This window comes from Oryzias melastigma, linkage group LG7 (genome assembly GCF_002922805.2).
Source record: "Oryzias melastigma strain HK-1 linkage group LG7, ASM292280v2, whole genome shotgun sequence".
NCBI classification, from domain to species: Eukaryota; Metazoa; Chordata; class Actinopteri; order Beloniformes; family Adrianichthyidae; genus Oryzias; species Oryzias melastigma.
Window position 1 is genome coordinate 19217180 of NC_050518.1, and position 20077 is coordinate 19237256.

The window sequence follows — 20077 nt, forward strand, 5'->3', positions numbered from 1 at the left end:
TATTGCTTTGTTTTCCGGGCCCGTGGGAAACCACAGTTTGGACCAATGACAGTACAATGAGAACGGGATCGAGTGAGTATGACGTCACCAATGGTTTCAATAAAATTCAATTACTTTAGTTGCCATTTTTTCGCAAAATGGAGGCAGCCACGTTGGTACCAGAAATCGTCAGTAAGCAGTGATTGGTCCGAGTGAACACTGTTTATTGAACATTTTAGCCTTGTTTCCCATCGGTTGTAGACCCATTGAAAAGTGGAACGGAACGGTTGGAGCAGCCGCTGCAGCCACCCGTTGATTGACGGATTGATTCCTGCTATACACGATGTACCAGAAGTAAAGCAAGAAAAAGACGAGCTGCTGGACGACCTCCACTGTTTCTCTTCTAATCGTTGCATTACAATGGCATGCTAGCGGTCTACACCACGCATGTGTCGAGAAAACAAACCGCTAAGTGGAAGCAAGAGTCTTAACTGAGTGGAAACGCTAGCTAGAATTATGATTTTATTTTTTCCAGTTTAAAAGAAAAACATTGTGTCAAGGCATTGGGATGGTGAAGGGGGCCTCTACTAGAGTAGCAATATCTGTCATCTTGCAACGACGGAGGGGAATGAAGCTCAAATCTTTTTGCTCGACTAAAATCTTATCTAGAGGTCAGGATACTGAATACTCCTACATGGGTATGTTTGAAAATATGACTTGCAGAACTCTTCAAGATTTGGGTACAAGCCCAACATGTGGGTGAGGTTACAGGGAGTTGTTGGACCACATGCTTTTATTGAGGCACCTGATTGGCCAGTTTATAACTTTCAGAAAAACTATAATGACAAAAACTAGGATTAACAATAGCATTTTTAAAAAAATATCAGAGCAAAAAAATGGTGTTCTGGCAAATAGAATGACTGAGTAATAACTGTTTATTTCTTAATAGAAGTCTTTGGGATTTTGGCTTCTTGGTGAGTACTTCCTGTTTGGAACATGAGGGGGAAGCAGATCATTATACTAATTTCTGATACAGAGGTTTACCTAAGTAAACCCCCGAGCTGCAGATAATGAGAACTGCAAGAAACAATTTGAGCTTTCTCTGTTGGGGTGAAATCAGGCAGCTGTCTAACGCATAGGCAAATGCTATACTTACTCGACAAAGTAGGGTCCAAACTGGGGGTCCTCGATCCTCTCCCAGCCGTAGGGCAGCTCTGCACAAAAAAAAACACACAGGAAAGACACATTAATCAGTGGATGAGTGGCGTTTAGGTCTAATTATGGAGGCCTGCTTTCATCTATGAATTAGGGAGTTGATGCATGTGGTGGATGGGGGGAGTTCTGCAGACTTTTCCTCTCTGCAGCGATGTGTGCCCAACGATCTGCTGCTGCTGCGCAACACAACATGTGCGGCGCAGAAGACATCTTTACGCAAGAGAAGGCAGAGAAAATTGCCTTCCAGGAGACGCCGCGCTCTCTGCGTGAGTCCGAAACTCCGCCCGGAGGTATTATCTGTGGAGGGGCTGGGCAAACCCAACCGGGGGGGGGGTGCTGATTCTGGAGTGTCATCAGTGGGGCCGTGATCTGAGGTGCTCAGCTGTTCATCTTCCTCCTGTCAGCTGGTGCCCCCTGCAGAGAGGGGGTGGGGGGATTCTCCAGGGTGTGAAGGGAATCTGTTGTCTCACCTCCTTCCTCGCACTTCTCAGGAGGCTTGGCCTTCATAGCAAGGCGGGGGTCCAGCCAGGTGGTAGTCTTGGTGTTATGACTGAAGAAAGAACATTTAAGAGTTATAAAACAGAAGGAGATAATTTACTTTTCTTTTAAGAAATAAAAATAAAATTGGAAAGCAGAGGAAGGATGCAACTCGGCCGAGAAGACAGACAGATCATAAAGAGAGCAGGGCTGAGGGAGTAGGTCAAGGGTGGCAAGCTCCATTTAGCCTGTTGTTTTGCTTGTTGGCAGAATGAGTTATTGATTTAGCAGCAAACAGAGGCACCTGGCACTGTCGGCAGCTGGTAAACAATGAAGGCCGGCTGCTTTTAGGATGAGCCAACAAACCCAACAGCACACATGCGGGAAGTAAAGGAGAAAATTGAGTTGAGAAAACTGCGATTAAAGACCCACTTTGATAAAAAATTGTGTTTTCGGAGTTAACTTGCTCTTGTGGTATTTTTCTGATGATGGATGTCATATATAAAGAGAAGTAAGAGTCAAATTCCACTCATCTCTTTATCCAAATTGTTTGAAAAAGAGTATATTTGTGGTGTAAAAAATACGCTGGGCAGGCCGCAAGCTTCCTACTTTGACCTCTCAGCAACAGGAAGGGAAAGGGGGCGGGGTTGTAATAATACAGTCACAACTCAGAGGTGAGTTTCTTATAAATTATATCCTAGATATATATATTTTTTTAATTTTGGTGAAAAAATGCATTATCATAGTGCTTTAACCATTTAACCCCCAGAGCTTCAGTGTTTATATTCTTTGATTTACTGTAACTTTTCAACCGTGAAACACGATCAACGTCATTCCAGTAGATTCAACGGTTAAAACGTTACAGTATGTTAAGATTTTTTTTTGTTTAAGCATCACTGGCGACACCTCAGGTGATAAAGGGTTAAAATGGATCAAAAGATGATCGGAGTCGGTCTTTAAAGGGTAACCAAACCCTAAATCAACTTTTTTTTGCTGTTGACCTCTAAAAATAGGGCTTTCAAAGTGCTGTTGGTCATTGCCAAATTTTTTGACAAATTAAAATAAACTTGTTTAAAACGTGAAAATATAGTCAAAAACTGACTGTGTGCTGTCCCCTACAGGTTGACACACAATATTCCCCAGCCCCACTCATCTGAAAGGGTTTTTACACTTAAGATGAGGGTGGAGTCAGCATCCAACTTCCCTGTTTGGTTGCCCATTAAGAAGAGCTTCTACTTTTGTCAGAGGAGTCAGAGAAACGCTGGATGGAGGAGCAGAAAACATTCGGTCGATTTGGGAAGAATCTGATGTACTGTACTTTCCACACTATATGGCGCACTTAATTTTTTTCAGAAGTGCGCCTATGATCCAAAACACCTTATATATGGATTAATCCTCGTTGTGTTTACTGATGTTGAAACAATTTTGAGATTTTGTCTGTTTTATGAAAACATTTCAAGGCTGTAAATAGGCTAGCTTGGCTAACACATAGCGGTGTCTATTTATGTGTTACTAACAAGGTTGGGTGTTAGCATAATCACAGTAATATTTGTTTTAGTGGTATCAGTCTGTTTTTTGCTTGTTGCAAAAAAGATTGAGAGTTACAGGTATTATGAATATGCTAATGTGGCTAATGCAGCTAATGCTTCTACCGTGGCTAACGTGTAGCGTGTCATAATTTCTAGAATTACTCTGACAAACTTATTTAACTCTTTTGTCTCACCTAACACACCTTTTATAGTTTGGTGCCTTATTTATGACATCCTTTGAAAAATAGACCATTCATCGACGGTCCGCCTTATATTTCGGTCTACAATGCAGAAAACGTGGTAACTGAGGCATAACGACTAAAAACCAGGAAAATGTACTCACTCGATAAAGTAGACCATGCCCGTCTCTGTGTAGGCCATCTCCCAGTTTTTAGGCAGGGGCTCCTGACTTTCATCCTGAGTGCTCCAAGCTCGCCAGTCCATGGCGCCCGCCGACTGGGAGTAGCTGGGCACCGTCCTCCTCCAGTCCGCTTTGTCCTTGTGCTCTGTGGCCCGATGGGAAGAGAGGAACAGGGGAGGCAAGTGGGGGTGTGGGGGGCAATAGGGGGAGACAGAGACAGAGACAGGAGGTGAGATTGTGGCACTAGTGGAGCTCCTCTGGGCTGCTCGCATCGTCTCCCAGCGCTCTGCTGCGTGGACGCTCAAACAAGAGGAAACGGGGCAAAAGGGAGAGGCGGGAGAGTTTGCAGGAAGACAGCGATCACCAGAGGATTTGCATGTCAGCAGTGATGCACCAGGAACTGCCTCCGAGGCGAGATCACAGCATCGCCACTGTTTGTGTGCGTGAGTGTGCGCTTGCATCTCGATATGTGTGCCTGACTGCACTGGGCGCTCATCTTCAGGTTTCCTCTGACCCGGCATTGAGTGTTCGCTTCGTCTGAGTGGGTCAGGTGAATGGCGGGGCAGAAAGTGGCAGCTGTTGACCGGAGATCTTCTGCTTGAACCTGCCACCCCGCCCCCTTTTTTTTTTTTAGTTAGAGGATTTCTTCTGCACTAATAATGTTTAAAAAATGTCTGTGAAGCATTCAGCCTCCGTGGACAAACATAAAGGAGACCTCTTAAACTGACAGGAGCCCCATGAGGACAAAAACAGGGAAAGCTGCTCTTCCACTAATGAATGGATGTCGTCAAATTGCCTTCGAGGCGCAGTGGTACTTTATGTTTCTTTAGGGGAAACTTTCACCACTTACTGTAGATGCCATCATCCTCACAATTCAATGAATTTCAAAGAGTTGAAACATCAGATCATTAGTGAATCAGAGACACAACGACAGAAAGTTCACAGCGTGCACAATTACTGGACAGCAGATGACCCGTCAGTCTAACCTTCACCACTCGTCAGTTTTGTTTCAGCAGAGATTGCTCCGCAGTTATTTCAAATGTATCTCAACACCGTTTGGGAGGACAATCTTGAAAGAAGCAAGCCCTCAAATTATATTTCTGCATTTTAAGCCAAACCAGGAATGTTGCAGTTCTTTAAACGACCACATGGAGGCTGGATTTAACTCTTTAGTTTGAGTGTTGATGGTCTTTCCACTACTGTAACTTCTCAGTCGTTTACGCAATTAACTCCAGTAGATTCTGAACCACAGAGAAGCAGTCTTGCACTGATATCCAACATTTTACATTGGTAACCAGCTCAGTGGCCTTGTGGTAGAGTGTCCACCCTGAGACTGGAAGGTTATGAGTTCAAATCCAGGAGTCATACCCAGTACCTCCTTGCTTGACGCTCAACCTTAAGGGGTTGGATTGGGAGGTTGAACCAACAAATGGTTCCCAAGCGCGGCTGTGTCTGCAGCTCACCACTCCCCTGGGGGTTGGGTCAAATGCGGACAGCAAATTGCACACACTTTGCTGCGTGATAACTAATGGAACTTTAACTTTAATGTGTTGAATCAGAATCAGCTGATTCAGGTTGATTGCATAAATGGTTGAAGATTTACGGTAATTCACGAGGTGTGATTTAGATGTCACTGGCCACATATCTGATGTTAGAGGGGCAAAAGAAAAGCAATTTCCCTCTGACTTCTGCTGTACACAATCCTTGTTCATACCAAAAGTAAATACTCTGGTGACAACAGAAATCTCTGTTGCTTTTCTTTCCTTTTCTATTTCTGACACCTGTGCTTTTTTATTTTTTTATAAACCAAACAACATTTCTGAAATTTTGGGTCAAGCCATTGATTGCATATGAGAACTGGACCGATTTACCCCTCCCCCCAGCATTCCAAACAGGAAGTACCTGCTGGCTTCAAAAAGCCACAATCCCATATACTTCTATTAAGAAATGGACAGCTATTATTTAGTCATTCTATTTGTCTGCTGCTTTACCCCCCATCCCCATGTTCTCGATAATCCTATTATGTTTTTTTCTGTCGTGCAACTTTCTCAAGTTATGAATTGACCAATCAGATGCCTCAATGTGCTCATGTCAAACCTTTGAAATTTCTGATTGACTGGTTCTCCTGAGACCGCTTTCAAATGGTAGAAGTGGAGCCTTCCAACAAGCTCACTCTGGATTGGTGAGAATGGTTGTCATAGAAATGTTGACTCAGATCAATCAATACTTACTAATGATGTCTGTGTCCAACATGGTTGTCCCAAAAAATGGCAACTGAATTGACTATTAATTTGGAATCAGGACCAAGTCATTTTCTATGGGTGATGTCATGCTCACTCAGTCCAGTTTTCATTTACAGTCAATGAGTCGGGCTAAGCTAACCCTAGTCAATATTGCCGCCCTACTTCAGGTTTCCTCCTCCATGGTCTGAGTCCTGTGGTGAGCGTCCTATGGAGAATATCCACCAAGTGCTTATATATGCTTTTAAAATGAAGTCAACATGGACTAAGAACTTTGCCTCCGCTTCAGTCTGTTAAACTTTAAATTCCACTAGAAATGAGTCTGACTCATTGCCATTTTCCTTCACATCATTTTTTCTTTCCCCTCGTGGTTTGATACAAATAACAGAAAAGGTCATGTTTGAAAGTGTAAACTCCTTGTAGCTTCTGATGGAGAAAAGAGGCTCTGTTTCTCTGCTGCATTTGTAAAATCGTTTACAATTTCAGCACTCAAACCCAAGTGAAGTCAAACGCTGTCTTTTGAGCTAATATAAAAAAAAAAAAAAATGTCTGTTGTGGTAAAACAAAAGTTTCAATTTGATTTGAGTTCCTGAAAACTTTTACTTATTTACTTCTTTTTACTTTTACAACTTTAAATATCAAAGTTGTTTCTGGAAACTTCTTCACCTTTTTTTCCCCCCAAAATATCTCCTTAGTGCCGTTCATGGCTTCACATGCTGGTAAAAAACAAGTCCTGAATTTTAAGTACCACATGCAGACCTGTCAAACACCTGAACCTGAAAGTCTCCGTAGTTTAACAAGCGTATGCAAGTTATACTTGTGAATTGCAGTATTAAAATGTAAAGACACATCTCTGTGGATTTGCAGTCTGTCTGCTCCAAGACACTTGTTTTGTTGCAGGTATTTTTTCTGAGTTGGGTGAACTGGGGGCTGCTGTGTGCTCTATTATTCAGGACTAGTTGCTTGTCAGGAAAAATGTGTCTTTGGGGCCCAGACGATTTTCATTTTAGGCAACTGAGCCGCACCTCGACTAGCAGAAATTGGGTTTAGCATGAACTTACATGAAAAGGAACATCTCCTAAAAATGTTTTTTTTAATAGTATAAAAAAACGAAGCATTTTGAAAACAAAACATTGAAGCAAAATGAGAAAAAAGACGTTTAATCCAAACAGAAAGGGATTAAGCCATCCCTTCATGACCATTGACTGTATATGAGAACTGGACTAAGTACGTGTGACATCATCCGTAGAAAATGAATTACTTCCAGTTCCAACAATATGAAGTCAATTCAGTTGCTATTTTTTTGGAGATGTCACCTTTTAGAACCAGAAGTCGTCAGTGAGCAATAATTGGTCTGAGTGGGTTTAAGTCAACGTTTCTATGGCAACCGGTGACCAATCAGGAGTGAGCTTGTTTGAAGGCCCTTACCAATCAAAAGTGGGCTCAGGAGAATCTGGAAATCAAACACTTAAAATGTTCAACGTGAGATCAGATCATTTTCTTGAGACATCCGATCATCTGATTGGTCACTTTATAACTCAGAAAAACTGTAATGAAATAATTAGCGAAAAAATTTCAAATATATAAAATACAGCAAGAGTGGTTCATCTCACAAATAGAATGACTGAGTAATAGCTGCTCATTTCTCTATTGAAGTCTATAGGATTTTGGCTTCTTGGAGCCCATGGGTACTTCCTGATTGAATTTAGATGGGGGAGGGGGCACTCAATCCAGTTCTCACATGCAGTCAATAATTATGGCCAAAAAGAAAACAAAAACAAGGAGCAACCCCAACTAAGGGGGCAGCTGTCACTATTGACAAGAGATGGGTATTGTTGAGGCTTCATTGATACTACTCCTCTTATCAATACTGCTTATTGATCCGGTATTCTTATTAATACTTTTCTGTGTAAAAAAAACAAGGAGGGAGAAGAAAAATAAACTATGTACATGAAAACCTTTAAATTTAAAGCTATTTAAAACATAATGTATTATATTACCGTTCTTTGAACCACTAAAATAAAATGATCAATAAGTACTAACTTGTCTCTGTAATAATAACAGACACTTTGAGGAAACGACTTCCTGCGCCGGCATCGTTAAGCAATACCCTAAAGGCTAAAGCTTTTTAGTCCGGTAAAAACTGAAGACGTGGCAACGGTACTAAATGATACCGGTCTTGGTCCCACATCCCTACTATCGACACCAAGACTTAACACTAGAACGTCCAGAAAATGTAGAACAGCTGGAATATGATTGGACATCAACTCAAATGTGAGGTATTGTTGCAAAAACAGATGGATATTCTCACATTTATAAAAGAAAAAAGTAAAGGCAGAACATATGAAAGGAGAGTGGAGTCTCACCTCCAACACCGTTGACCATAGGGGGTCTGTCCTCTTCCTCCTCCTCCTCTGGAGCAGCGCTGTCCTTCCTGTCCATCTTACTGACTGAGGTTGTGCGTTTTCGCTGGACCTCCGTGTCAAATTCTTCATCAAACAGAACCTGGTCCACCAAGTCTGGCTGGACAGGGCTGGGCTCAGCAGGAGGCTTAGGGGTTCCATAGTAATTACCTAAACAAAAAAACACATGAAAGCCGAAGATGCATCATACTTAGAAAAATGTCTAATTGAAAAAATAAGGTTCTTTTTGGACACATTTATCCTTGTGAAGGAGTGGAGCCACAGAGAATACTCATTCTAACTGTGAAGAGGCTCAGAGACCGAGTGAAATGGAAATAAAAATAGTGCATTGAATTGCAAATTTTATAGATCCATATATGACTATGTAAATTGATTTTTTATGTCTTTTCTGTAAACCACTCTGAACTGACCTTGGCTGTGAAATAGCTTTTAATCAATGGTTGATTTTGTTTTTAAAAATTGAAAAACCTCAAACTATGCAGGTTTGTGACTAAAGAGACATGGTCCAAATCTGATGCCAACCTCAAAGCACTGAAAGTTGCAGTTCCTCATAGGGCCACTGGAAGATGGTTGCAAAAGGAAGCAACATCTTACTGAGTCTCGAATTAGAAGGCAATACATGTCTGTCTGCTTAGAAGATAAATAGGGAAGCAAATCGGATTCAGCCAAAAAACCGTACATTCAAGTCTCCTAATAGTTTTTAACATTTAATGCTTTAATTATTAGAGTCTTGAAGTGGGTGGCTTCTTTCCTTCTTAATGTTGTGAAGTATTCTCTGAGTGGAGTTATAGATTATTGTTCAATGTGTTTTACATCCATGGTGGTGACAATGTTTTTTTACCTTTCCAGTTTATCACATTTTCATCAAAGATTTCCCAACAATATCTGAATATTTTGATCATTATAAACTATAGATAATACTTTAGAATTTTTTTTTTTGAAGATTGAAAAATCTCCCCTCATCTTTAATCCTAAAAAATCTTTGCCTCTCCCTTACCTGTCCTTCCAGTCACTGATCAGATGACAATATGCTAAACCACAGCTTTATAAGCACATCTCTATTGTTCTAAGATGTGTCACTGCTTTAATTAAAACAAAAATGGGAAAAACTTACACGATTATAAACTAGGCTGTAAAGACAAAGCTGGTTCCTGCCCTGAGTTAAGCGTCCTTGATGTTTGACTATATGTTTGAATATTTCGAGGTCAGCCTCAAGTGGTGAAAGGAAGAAACATATTTTCTGAAAATGCTGAAGATAAAGAAGTAAAAAAGCAGCAGAATAAACCAGAAGCCGCTCTGAATGTCTGTTAATGTCTATTAAGTACGGGGACTTCATTTGTTTTTCAAAGAGCAACAATGCGTTTTATCTTTCGATGTGTATTATAAATTGATTAACTTTGGTTGTATTTACTGATGTTGAAGCGATTTTTCTTTTTTTTTCCAAGTTGTAGAAAAGTCTGGGTGTTTTGTAAAAAATGCTAACATGGCTAATGTGTAGCTTTTTTTATTACTGTTACGAAAAAGGTTGGGAGTTAGTATAGTCACAGAAACGTTTATTTAACTGGTATCAGTCAGTTTTTTTCAAGTGTGGCAAGCAAAGTTGTCATGTCAATCTTTCTCCTTTTTGACAACGATATTTTGGTAATTGTGGTGTCCGTTTTTACAGCAACTTAACAGTGGTGAGGCTGGCGAGGAATCAAACTGAGTCTTACCCAGACGTGGCACGTGCCTGCAAAGATAAGCTGTTCATTTCCAGATCTCTTGTTATGCCGTTTTACTTTTCCTTTGTTCCCCCTAGTGGCAGAACTACGAATTCCACAATATATTTCTTTAAATAACCATAACCCGCCACAGGACTGGGCTAGAAACTTGCTTTTCTTTTTCGACATCCTTATATTTGTTTCTCTTCACAACTGGGGTGAATTAAACAATTCGGCAGGCTGTATGTTTGACGTCCCTGCTTTAAATGTTACTTTTCCTTGCCCAATCGTTGTTTTTAGGCCATGGTTGGTTGGAAAACGCGCCCGCCCTGCCTCAGGTTTAATATTCACCGTGCCGACTCCCATGGGTGACATCAGAAGTTATCTGTCCGGTGTGTACATGTCTACGGGATCCATTAGCTGGCTGCTCATCTGTGAAATATCGGACTGTAAGCGGTGAAGGTTTTCCAGTGCATCAGGGCTGCATTTATGCCAAGGTAGGCTCTGAGGCATTCGATTACCCATTTAAGCCCATCAGCTTGCTTCGTTGTCAAGTTGGCGCCTAAGGCGGCGAACAGTGTTACTCCACAATACAAGTCGTCATCTCTCCTCAACTACAGGAGCAGGGCTGACCCACTTTACCACTCCAAACGCATTCGCTCCTCCAATGGGAGAGTCAGCCACAGCGAGAAAATGGGAAGCTGAAAGCGCACAAGGAGAAAAGAAGGGCTGTGGTACAAACACTTATGCATTGGTTGTTGCTCATCTGTGGGAATACACAGCTCTGCCGTGTTCGTGTGAGGTTACAGAGTGCTGAAGACGGAGAAGCTCAACACTATTGCAATAACACAACAGGGAGCAGACAGATACTGAGCCAAAGAAGTCCACTGAGAAAGAGGAAATACATAAAGGTTTTGCTTACAAATAAAAATGAGACAAAATTGAAACTTAAATGCAAAATGATTTTCCAATTTGGATATCAACTTATCTCATATTAACTAAGCAAAGAGCTCCATTTATCAAACTTTACAGCAAATTAAACCAGACAAGAAAGATTAAAGTCCTAACTTGTCGAGGGTGCACAGCTGAACGCTCATTTCTTCAGTTATGACTCCGATCTGCTGAATAAATAATCAATACAAACATGCAATTTATTGGAGAGTAATGTTGAACAATGCATCAATAATGAACGAGCTAATCGCATTAATCTGCGTTTTAATTTACCAGCTATTATATCGGAACCACTACATCCAAGTTTGCAATTAATACCAGGCACGGTGCTGGAATGTGAAATGAGGGAGTTGAATTGGAAGTGATCCGCTCGGTTCACTCCGGCGCTCCAGAAGCTCCGTGCGCAGTAAGCACGAGCCGCTGATGTGAGTGCCCATTAGCAGGAAGCTGAGAGATGGAGGTCACAATAAGGAAGTGCGGCGGGATGGATCGTACTGTAATTACACAGCACTAATGAGGCACAGTGTGAAAAGCAGCCTTTGTTTAGAATGTGAAACTTTGTCCGGCACAGCATGGAAAACTATTCTCCTGCCGATTAACACGCAGGAATAAAGAAATGTGTTTTTTTTTAACCGTTAAGAGCTTGTTTTAATCACACATGTTGATGTACAAACTGTCCAAGTGTCGTTTTATCAACTGTTAGATTTCTAACAGGATCTTTCATTTGTTCTTGGAACTCTTCATCATATGGCAGCTTATCTGTTTAAGCTATAAGCAATATTTGATTAGATTATAATAACATACTAAACATATCATCCTGACTACCACCAATGAAAACATGTCCTCTGTAGAGGACATTTATGAAATCAAATTTTGTTGCAATCTGTTGTATTTGACTCTTCAGGTCAGGGGCTCACGCCACTTTTGTCCTTCAGAATCTGCTGGAATTACGTTGATCGTGTTAATGGTTGAAAAGTTACGGTAAATTAAAGAACATAAACTTTGAAGCTCCAGTGTTAAAGGGTCAAACCTTAAATATCTTTCAATATTTCCATCCATAAAAAGATAACCAAAAGGTTATCTTTTGGCCCCTCAAGTAGTGACTGCGTAAGCTGCGGAGTGTTTAGTTAAAACCCCTTATCCAAAACTCTACAGCTGTAATATACTTTTGGCCTCCGGGTGGCGCTGTTTGCACTTTCTCTGCCTGCTGCTTTGGGTGAAACAACCCACAAGTGAGTCAGCTTATTTTTTGTGTTAAAAACTCCCAAGAGCCTTCACGGTCACTTCTAACGCTTTTAGCTTCCTTTTTTAGCTAGCCAGGATGGAACGCCAACGGTAATTAGAAATGCCCAGTGAGGTTTTGCTCTTTTTTCTAAGACAAACGTTACTTTTTATTCTTACTAATGTGTGTTACTTTAATGAATACAGATTTAAAATAAATAAATTAAACCATATTCTTTATTTTCTCTTTTCATTTCATGTCACTTAAAAAAACATATTTGGCCCATGGACCGGGTTCCCATTTAGATTTTGGCCCTTTGAACAAAAAAGTTTAGGCACCCCTGCTTTAGATCCATGCTGAGGTGATATTTCCGAAAGTGTGAGAGGGCATTTATTTATCTTTTTGTTGGCCATAGCAAGATCTGGTGACTCACAGGTTATAAAGTACCTATTAAACCTACTTTAATCATCTCTAATTATAATATTGGGGTTCATCTGCTTCTGCACCAACAGCAGCAGATTGTGGTCTCTCCAACAAATGAGAAAAAACGAGCTTCAAGTCAAGCCTGCAAAGCCATTACATCATTTTGGAATTGAAAAAAAAAAAAAAATGCTGAAACATCTTTCTACAGGTTTCAATTCCAGAGATGCTATAAAGCTTGGGAACTCCGCTGAACCCTTTTGCAGTTGCTGCACATATATGGAGGGTGAAAATGAAAAAAAAGAAGAAAAAAAAGAGCTTTGCCTCGTCGAAAAACTGTCCAGGCATTTCAGGACGACCCTGAACGCCTTCAGCGAGCTGCTCTGCAAAGTAAACTCATTCATCAACAAAGGTGAACGCTGCGGTGCAGTCAGCAGAGAGTCCCACCGTCTGACTCACTACCTGCTAGCTGCTAGCTTGTAATGTTGATACACAGCCTGAACCAGATTCAGCTTTCAACTTTATAATCAGATTTATTCCAAAGCCTGATTGGGCTTACACATTAACATAGTTTTCATTTTTCAAAATAAAATCTTGATCTGCAATGGCGTATATTTCCATTTCCTGTTACTTAAAGTGCATAGCTGCCATCAATTTGACATTTGTGTGGGAGATTTTTGTAAGGGTTGATAACTATTGAGTTTATTGAACTGAATAAAAACCTTCTTTTGGCTGTGGATTAAGAATGTTTTGAGTTAAATCAAATTTTATCATCATAACTAAAGTACACAGAGGTTGACGGGGAGAGCTGTCGACCTTAAGAGTTGAAGGTGACAGCAGATACACCAGAGGATGGAGGTGGGCGGTTGCAGCCAACGCTGGAAAGGTTCCTATTAAGAAGTATTCTGTTTGAAAAAAGTAGTTAAAGGAAAAAAGACGAGCAATAAAAGGAGTAGAAACTTCACTGTGAAAGAAGCTTTTCTTTGGACAAATTTAAACAAAACTGTCATGAAGCTCTGAACTCTTTTGTTTTCCTGTGGAGGAATATGAGGAATGGAAACCACAGTGTTCAATATTAATGTGAAAAATGTATATTTGAATTGAAAAATATAGAAGAAAAAAATGAATATTAGGTTAATTAATAACTAAAAGGATGATTTTATAGAAAAAGAAAAAAAAGTCCAGTTTTAGCATTTTGTGCCCTATTTATCATCATTATCATCAACCAGCAATTTAGTATTTATAAGTAAACTGACTGCAAAGTAATACACTATCAGTGATAAAACTTAAGAATAAACAAAAAGAAAAGAAAATGAGTCTGCACAATTTGTATTTGATTTCTTTAAAGAAAATGTTTTAAATTATGAGAAAAGGATATTTAATTAATCAAATTATTGATTAAAAATCTATGTTAAAGAAAATCAATAGGAATGAACACGGCTACCATTCATGTCTAGTATTGGTAAATACGAGGTGATTCATTTGTGTCATAAAAAGCTATCACCACCATTGAATTAGGTCTAAATTCCAGATAACCTCAAATACTTGAAGAGACTGTGGTAGAAACACTAGCCCTAAAAAAACATTTCAAGTTGGAAATGAAGTGATCATAAATCAAAGTAATTTTTTCTGTAATCTCTAACCTGCAAAAAAAAAGATGGTTAAAAAAAAAATCCTGTAAACCTTTGATCATTTTGGGCTGTGAGTTTGTGCATGTCTGCATCCTGTCTCCACCGGGGAGCTGGCAGAGGAACTGAAATGAGATTTTCTGTCTTAACACAGACAAATAAACAGCAGAGGAACGTTTGACAGCACGGAAAAGAAGAGTGAACGGTGTTAAAGGAAATAAAGGAGGATTTATCAATCCATGATGGACAACCCTACAACGGGAGGGGTGAGTTTCTGCAAAGGAATAGACTAAAAAAATGGATATCCCCATAAAATTGAGAAAAAGACTTAACCATATAACACTAAACCCTTTGATAGAGATAAATGAATTTAAGTACGAGTCAAACAAAAGTAGATTCTAACATATTTATATAAAAAAACAAACACCAGTGTGAATTTATGGTAGTTCAATGGTGAGGCACAGAGGTGGGAGTGTAATGATATGGGATCCAACTTCCAATGTCCACCAAATACTGAATATAATACTGAAAAATACAAAAAGGGTCAGAAAAATCTGTGCATCCTTTCATTTAAAACAAGATAATTGGTGAATCTTGTTGTTTTCCAATTAAAGTAGGTCAAAGATCTAAAAGGGAAACCAGTTTATCTGAAGAATGGCTAAAAAGCTTGTTTTATATATATATATATATATATATATATATATATATATATATATATATATATTACTAGAGTTTTCCCTCTGAGGCTTCCTTTTTCTAATAAAAAGTCTAAAATGTTTTTTTCTATTTGATATTCTAAGTGAAAAAGTGCAAGAGTTTGGTCTTTCTTTCATGGTGAAAGATGAAAGGGAGCCCGCCCGCTGTTACAGTTAAACAGATGGAGAAAAGACTTTTGCTCTCATATAGCTGCCTCATTAATCCAAGTCTAGTACATCTTCATTGAGATTTGCCTTTTTTGATGATTCTCTGATGACTAGCTCTGTTTTGGAAAGAAAATAATAGATTTTCAGCAATGAAGTGACCAGCATCCCATGACCACGAATTGAAGGAAAATGAACCTGTTGAGACCCTGCTATGGACTGATGACCCTTGCTGGGCGTACCCAACAGTTCCCTCAACAGTGACTGGGATAGGCTCTAGCAACCTTGTGACCTTTGGCAGGGATTAAGCAGGTTTGGAAAATGGATGGATGTTGACTCATCACATTAAGGTAAACATAAAAAAACAAATAGGAAAATAAACTACAGGAATTACTTGGACACTTGTTGAAAACAAAATCTCCTCACATCATGACCTGATGGGGCACATCTGAAGGTCAAACCAACGTCTAAGAATGACCTTTTTTACTGAATTAACTCTAAAAAAAGAAGCTGAAAAGTCTTATTTATTATTGATTTTAAGTTGTTTTGTTTTTTTTAGAGACGAGAGATCATCTTAACTTGGACAAAGTTTAGTTAAGAGAACTACATGAATAACTCGTTGGAGTCAACTGATACTAGTCAGCCACAACTGGAAAACTGAGGCAGATTCACATTTTTTAAGGTCTCAAAACAACAAATCCAGATCCATAATTCAGGTTTTTATAATTGATAAACTTTTGTTTTTTTAAAATCAAAATGAAATTGAAATAAACTTCTGGAATTTTCATTTGGATGTCATCAAAAAATAAGCAAATCAGGGTTTGTTTTTGTAAAAAAATAGAAGAGAAATTTGTGAAAAGAAAATGTTTTCCCATGTTAATATTTCTGCATAAAAAATTGTTTTTAGGGCCACAGTGTTATCTATTGCTTTTTTCTTAATTACTAACATAAAGACAAGGAGGTTTGTATCAAATCCATTGATTCTCTTTAGGTTGTAGTCTCAAATGTATGAAGTATGATTAAGTATTACTGGTAAATGTCTTTAGTCCACATTATTTTGGGACCAAATTTTAAATAATTGTAAATGTGTAGATACTTATCATTCCACTTCTTTTTGAAGCTGTGATCTCTTATTAATCTGTGATTTGATGCGTATACAGATCAAAATACCGCTTTGGAGTTCTTTATAGTGAGAATTGAACATTAATACTTAAAAGCTAAAAAATAAAATATTTTGCACAGTATAGGCCCTTTAAAACTTGTCATAGTTTATCCGACATTTGGAGCTCACTTAAATGCACCTTTTAAAAATTCCATATGAATTGTGTATTGTAGTTTTTGTGGATTTTGGACCATTTCTAAGTTGATCCCGACTCTCTAAGAAATTTAAATCAATCCGAATTTAGTATAAAGTCCGGTAACTTGATCAATTTTCTGCTTTTTTTGGCACATTAAGATGGTCTCCTGCCACATTACATTCATTTCCACCTGTTAACTCTTGACTTTTAATGTATCTAATTGGGTTTCGTATCAGCTTTCCCATCATACTGACTTTTTAGATCATTTTTAAAGAAATCTTCTGCTGTCTTTTAGCTTCTCCAGCTTTCACACAAATGTTCTAGTGTGTCAGTTTTGCCTTCTAACGTTCCCGCCGCTCTCCTGGGTAGGCCTCCCTTGGATAAAGATCCTCTGAGGGACTAACCTCCTTAAATAAAAGCTAAATAAGAAATCCCCGTGGTGTTTGCGGTGCTACAGTCTGCTGTGCTCAGAGCGTTGCTCATGTCAGCTCAGTTGACATGGAAGCTCTTGGCGGACAGGAGGGTGGTGAGTGGCGTGCGGCTGGGCAGCATCATTGCATCCGCTTGAGGTAAACACTCGCATGTCAGTGAACTGCACAGACCTTCGTTTTATTTTATTTTTCCCATTCACGTTCATGCAGGGTCTGAGAAAAGATGGGGAATTTTTATGTTGTGCTGCGATTTGTCTTGCCCCCCCGCCGCCCCTCCCTATGAGAAGAGTGCCGTCTCCGAAGCTGAAATCCGAACCATCGGGGTCTTTGGAGTTATTGGTGGGAAAGAATGTGTGCATACAGTAAATGTAGGCATGAACGTCACACCATCTGCTCCAGTCAGCAGCTGCCAGAAGATCTCATCTTTGGTGTGTGAGAAAATGAATTAGGAGCACAAACGGAAAGCTTTAAAGTTTTGACTGTTTGAGCAGCCAGAAAGGCGTCGGTTTGATTCTGTATGGTAAAAAGATACTGGAGAGATCCCCCAATAGCCTTGGCGTTGGGACTGAAGCCTCAGCACTATCCCGGTATTTATCATTCCACTTCTTTTTGAAGCTGTGATCTCTTATTAATCTGTGAGGAAAGCCAGAACACCTGAACCTTTAGTTCCAGTTTTAATATGAACACTGATATATTAGGGGTGTATATTGGGAGAAATCTGGTGATGCAATGCGTATCGCGATACCCATACTATACATATTCCTGCATCCCAAGACTGTACCAGAACAATTTTTGTTTTTAGAGTATGACTTGGTAAAAAACTAAGTCATACTAAGGGGTCGATTTCTCACAACAACAAAAAACCAGGAGGTTGACTGAACCATTGGGACTGAACATTAAACACCAGCTGGTTCTCATGAGTTCTTGTTGTTCTGTGGAGCTGCTCATAGTGTGCTGTGCTGCCAACTACTGCCAACTCGTGATGCAGCGGTAGGCTGGTCGACTCTTGATCGGAAGATTGATGGTTCATGTCTGGGCTTGTGTCAAAGTGTCCTTGGAAAGACACTGAACCCCAAGTTGCCTCTAGTGGAGGGTTGGCGCCAGTGTTCGGCAGCAGAGTGTGAATGTGTGAATGAATGGGTCTGTGACTGTAAATGCTTTGGGCCTTCGAGGAAGGTAGAAAATCACTATACAAGTATACACCATTTACCATCTACTAACTAGCAGTCGGGGTTTAGGTGGAAAACAAAAGTAAGACGCTGAAGGACGCTCACAAAGAATTAATTATATATTGTCTTGTTAACATTTTAAATCCATACAAGTATTGCCAAATAAAATGTTGCAGTATATCACCAAATCTATTTTTCCCTACACTCCTATTAATTATGGTCAGTATGAAAGCCAAAACTCTTCAAAATCCCTCGGGTACATCTGAATGAAATTACATTTCACCCTTGTACTATCCTAGACATGTTTACATTAAAAGTGGGGTCATCTGGACCCCTCAAGACAGCACACTGAACTTATTTTTTAAGGTTTTTTTTGTTTTTTACTGGTGTCCGTGGCAGACTTAAAATCCTGTCCACTTTAGTCATGTACGCCATCAATGTAAGGGTGGGGTCATCTGGACCCCCATAAGAGAGCACAAGGGCTAAACATGTTTGACAGCAATGCATTGTGGTCCATATTCGCTAATGTAGTTTGCAATAACAGCACTACAAAATGACGAACATACTATAGTGAGTAAGGGGGGAATTCGGACACAGCCTTAGTCACATGCATCCACGGGTCCTGTAGGATTGTAGAATTTCCTCATTTCTAATAGTCCGGCTGCACAAAAGGAGTTCTCACTTATTGCAAGAGCAACACTCACAGGGCTGTTGCAAAAATGAAAAATCCATACAACTTCATCTCACCTACGTGTTTATGTGTTCACTACAATCCATCACTTGTAGCATACCTGTGAATAAAAAAATGAACATGGCCCCCACTCCCCCTCCAATTGTTCAGCGAGCCGTCTGGTCAGATTTGTCCATTTTTGGCCTGCACACAGCCACTCATAAGGGAAGTTGTGACTAAACTGCGACATCCCTTTGCTATCTCCAAATAAATCTAAAGTCAGACTTTCTCCTTCAGTTTAACTTCAAATTTCTATCCAGAGATTCTCTTCAAATCTGCACTCAAAGTAATATTCGCCCCTTAAAAGCTATTCTGGTTAATCATAACTCTCTTCTTCTTTTCTTTTTGTTTTTATTACTTTTTCTTTTCTTTTTTTTTCAATGATGTGCAATCAGAGAGCTAAAGTACTTTTTAAAAAAATATTTTGAGCTTTCAGAAGAGGGCATCTGGTGCCAGCGCAGAACCTTTTCACCTTCCTCTGGAGCAACGTCTGGCCTTTAACCTTGTTTTTATGGAATCTATAACTAGGCAGTTTTGCTTCAGAGCCCCTCAATGCAGGAAAAAACTAAATTATGAAATGGTTGGAGGCAATTTGGCCAAGCTAAACAAGCACACGCTGCAGGAAGTTCACAGTCGTCTGAAAGATCAGGTTCTACAACGAAATGAGTTTTGATCTTTTTTTTTTTTTTTTTTTACAAACTGTCCTCTGGTGGTCACGCAGATGCAGATTAATGCTCTCTGTTCAGGTGTTAGTCACCTCTACATTCTCTTTTCTCCCCTTTGGGGTTCCATCCTGCCTTATGATCCCCACCTTAAGCCTCAAACGTGTCATCAGAACTGAGCAGTTCCACTAAAGCCACCACTGACTCTGTGCCCACGGAATAATGCCGTTTGAAGTGGAATCCAAACAACAATGAGCATGAAATGGGAAATGAGAGAACAATGCCGGGATTTATTGCTGCTGTCTTTTCACCTGCTGCCTGTGTGAAGAAGTGACGGCAAAACTGCCTCCCACCAGTTTAGTTCAAACACAGTTCTGTGTCACAGGGAGGCCGATGCGTTCAGGTCCAAATCTTCTAGCGCATCCAGTCAATTCAAGTAAAGATTTATGATAAAGAGACAGAAATATTAAAGAAAAGTTTACTTCATATATTGTGCTATTTTAAACAGCTGTTAAAATTCATATCGTTTGTTTTGTTTCGTATCGGTATTTGGAGTAAATAAATTGAATAAATTGGGCACAGAAATTAAAAACGCTACAACAATATCAAGTTTTAAAAACAACATTAAAAATAGCATAATTAATGACTACAAATCTATCTAGTATCGATAAAAACTACTCCTGCCCGAGATATGGTGTTCGCACTGTTAAATGTTTGGAATTGTAAATCTTTGTTTTTTCTTTCCCAATCTTTTCCCATGGTATCCTAAATTGGCAGAATGT

At 39.6% G+C, this 20077-nt stretch overlaps 1 protein-coding gene and 1 long non-coding RNA gene across 4 annotated transcripts in view; one reads left to right on the forward strand and one right to left on the reverse strand.

Annotated features, from left to right (window-relative positions):
• Nucleotides 1–20077, reverse strand: part of magi3a (membrane associated guanylate kinase, WW and PDZ domain containing 3a) — a 158201-nt gene that overhangs the window by 31284 nt on the left and 106840 nt on the right. For all 3 annotated transcript variants that reach the window (XM_024292752.2, XM_024292751.2, XM_024292753.2), the window contains 4 exons: nucleotides 8168–8374; nucleotides 3544–3706; nucleotides 1665–1744; nucleotides 1136–1193 (listed from right to left, as the gene is read on the reverse strand). In XM_024292752.2, the coding sequence (XP_024148520.1) occupies nucleotides 1136–1193; nucleotides 1665–1744; nucleotides 3544–3706; nucleotides 8168–8374 (508 nt within the window). The remainder of the gene's footprint in view (nucleotides 1–1135; nucleotides 1194–1664; nucleotides 1745–3543; nucleotides 3707–8167; nucleotides 8375–20077) is intronic.
• The window catches only part of LOC112159003, a 118265-nt gene that overhangs the window by 1294 nt on the left and 96894 nt on the right, over nucleotides 1–20077 (forward strand). The window contains exon 2 of the long non-coding RNA XR_002921404.2: nucleotides 14300–14411. This is a non-coding gene — a long non-coding RNA (uncharacterized LOC112159003). The remainder of the gene's footprint in view (nucleotides 1–14299; nucleotides 14412–20077) is intronic.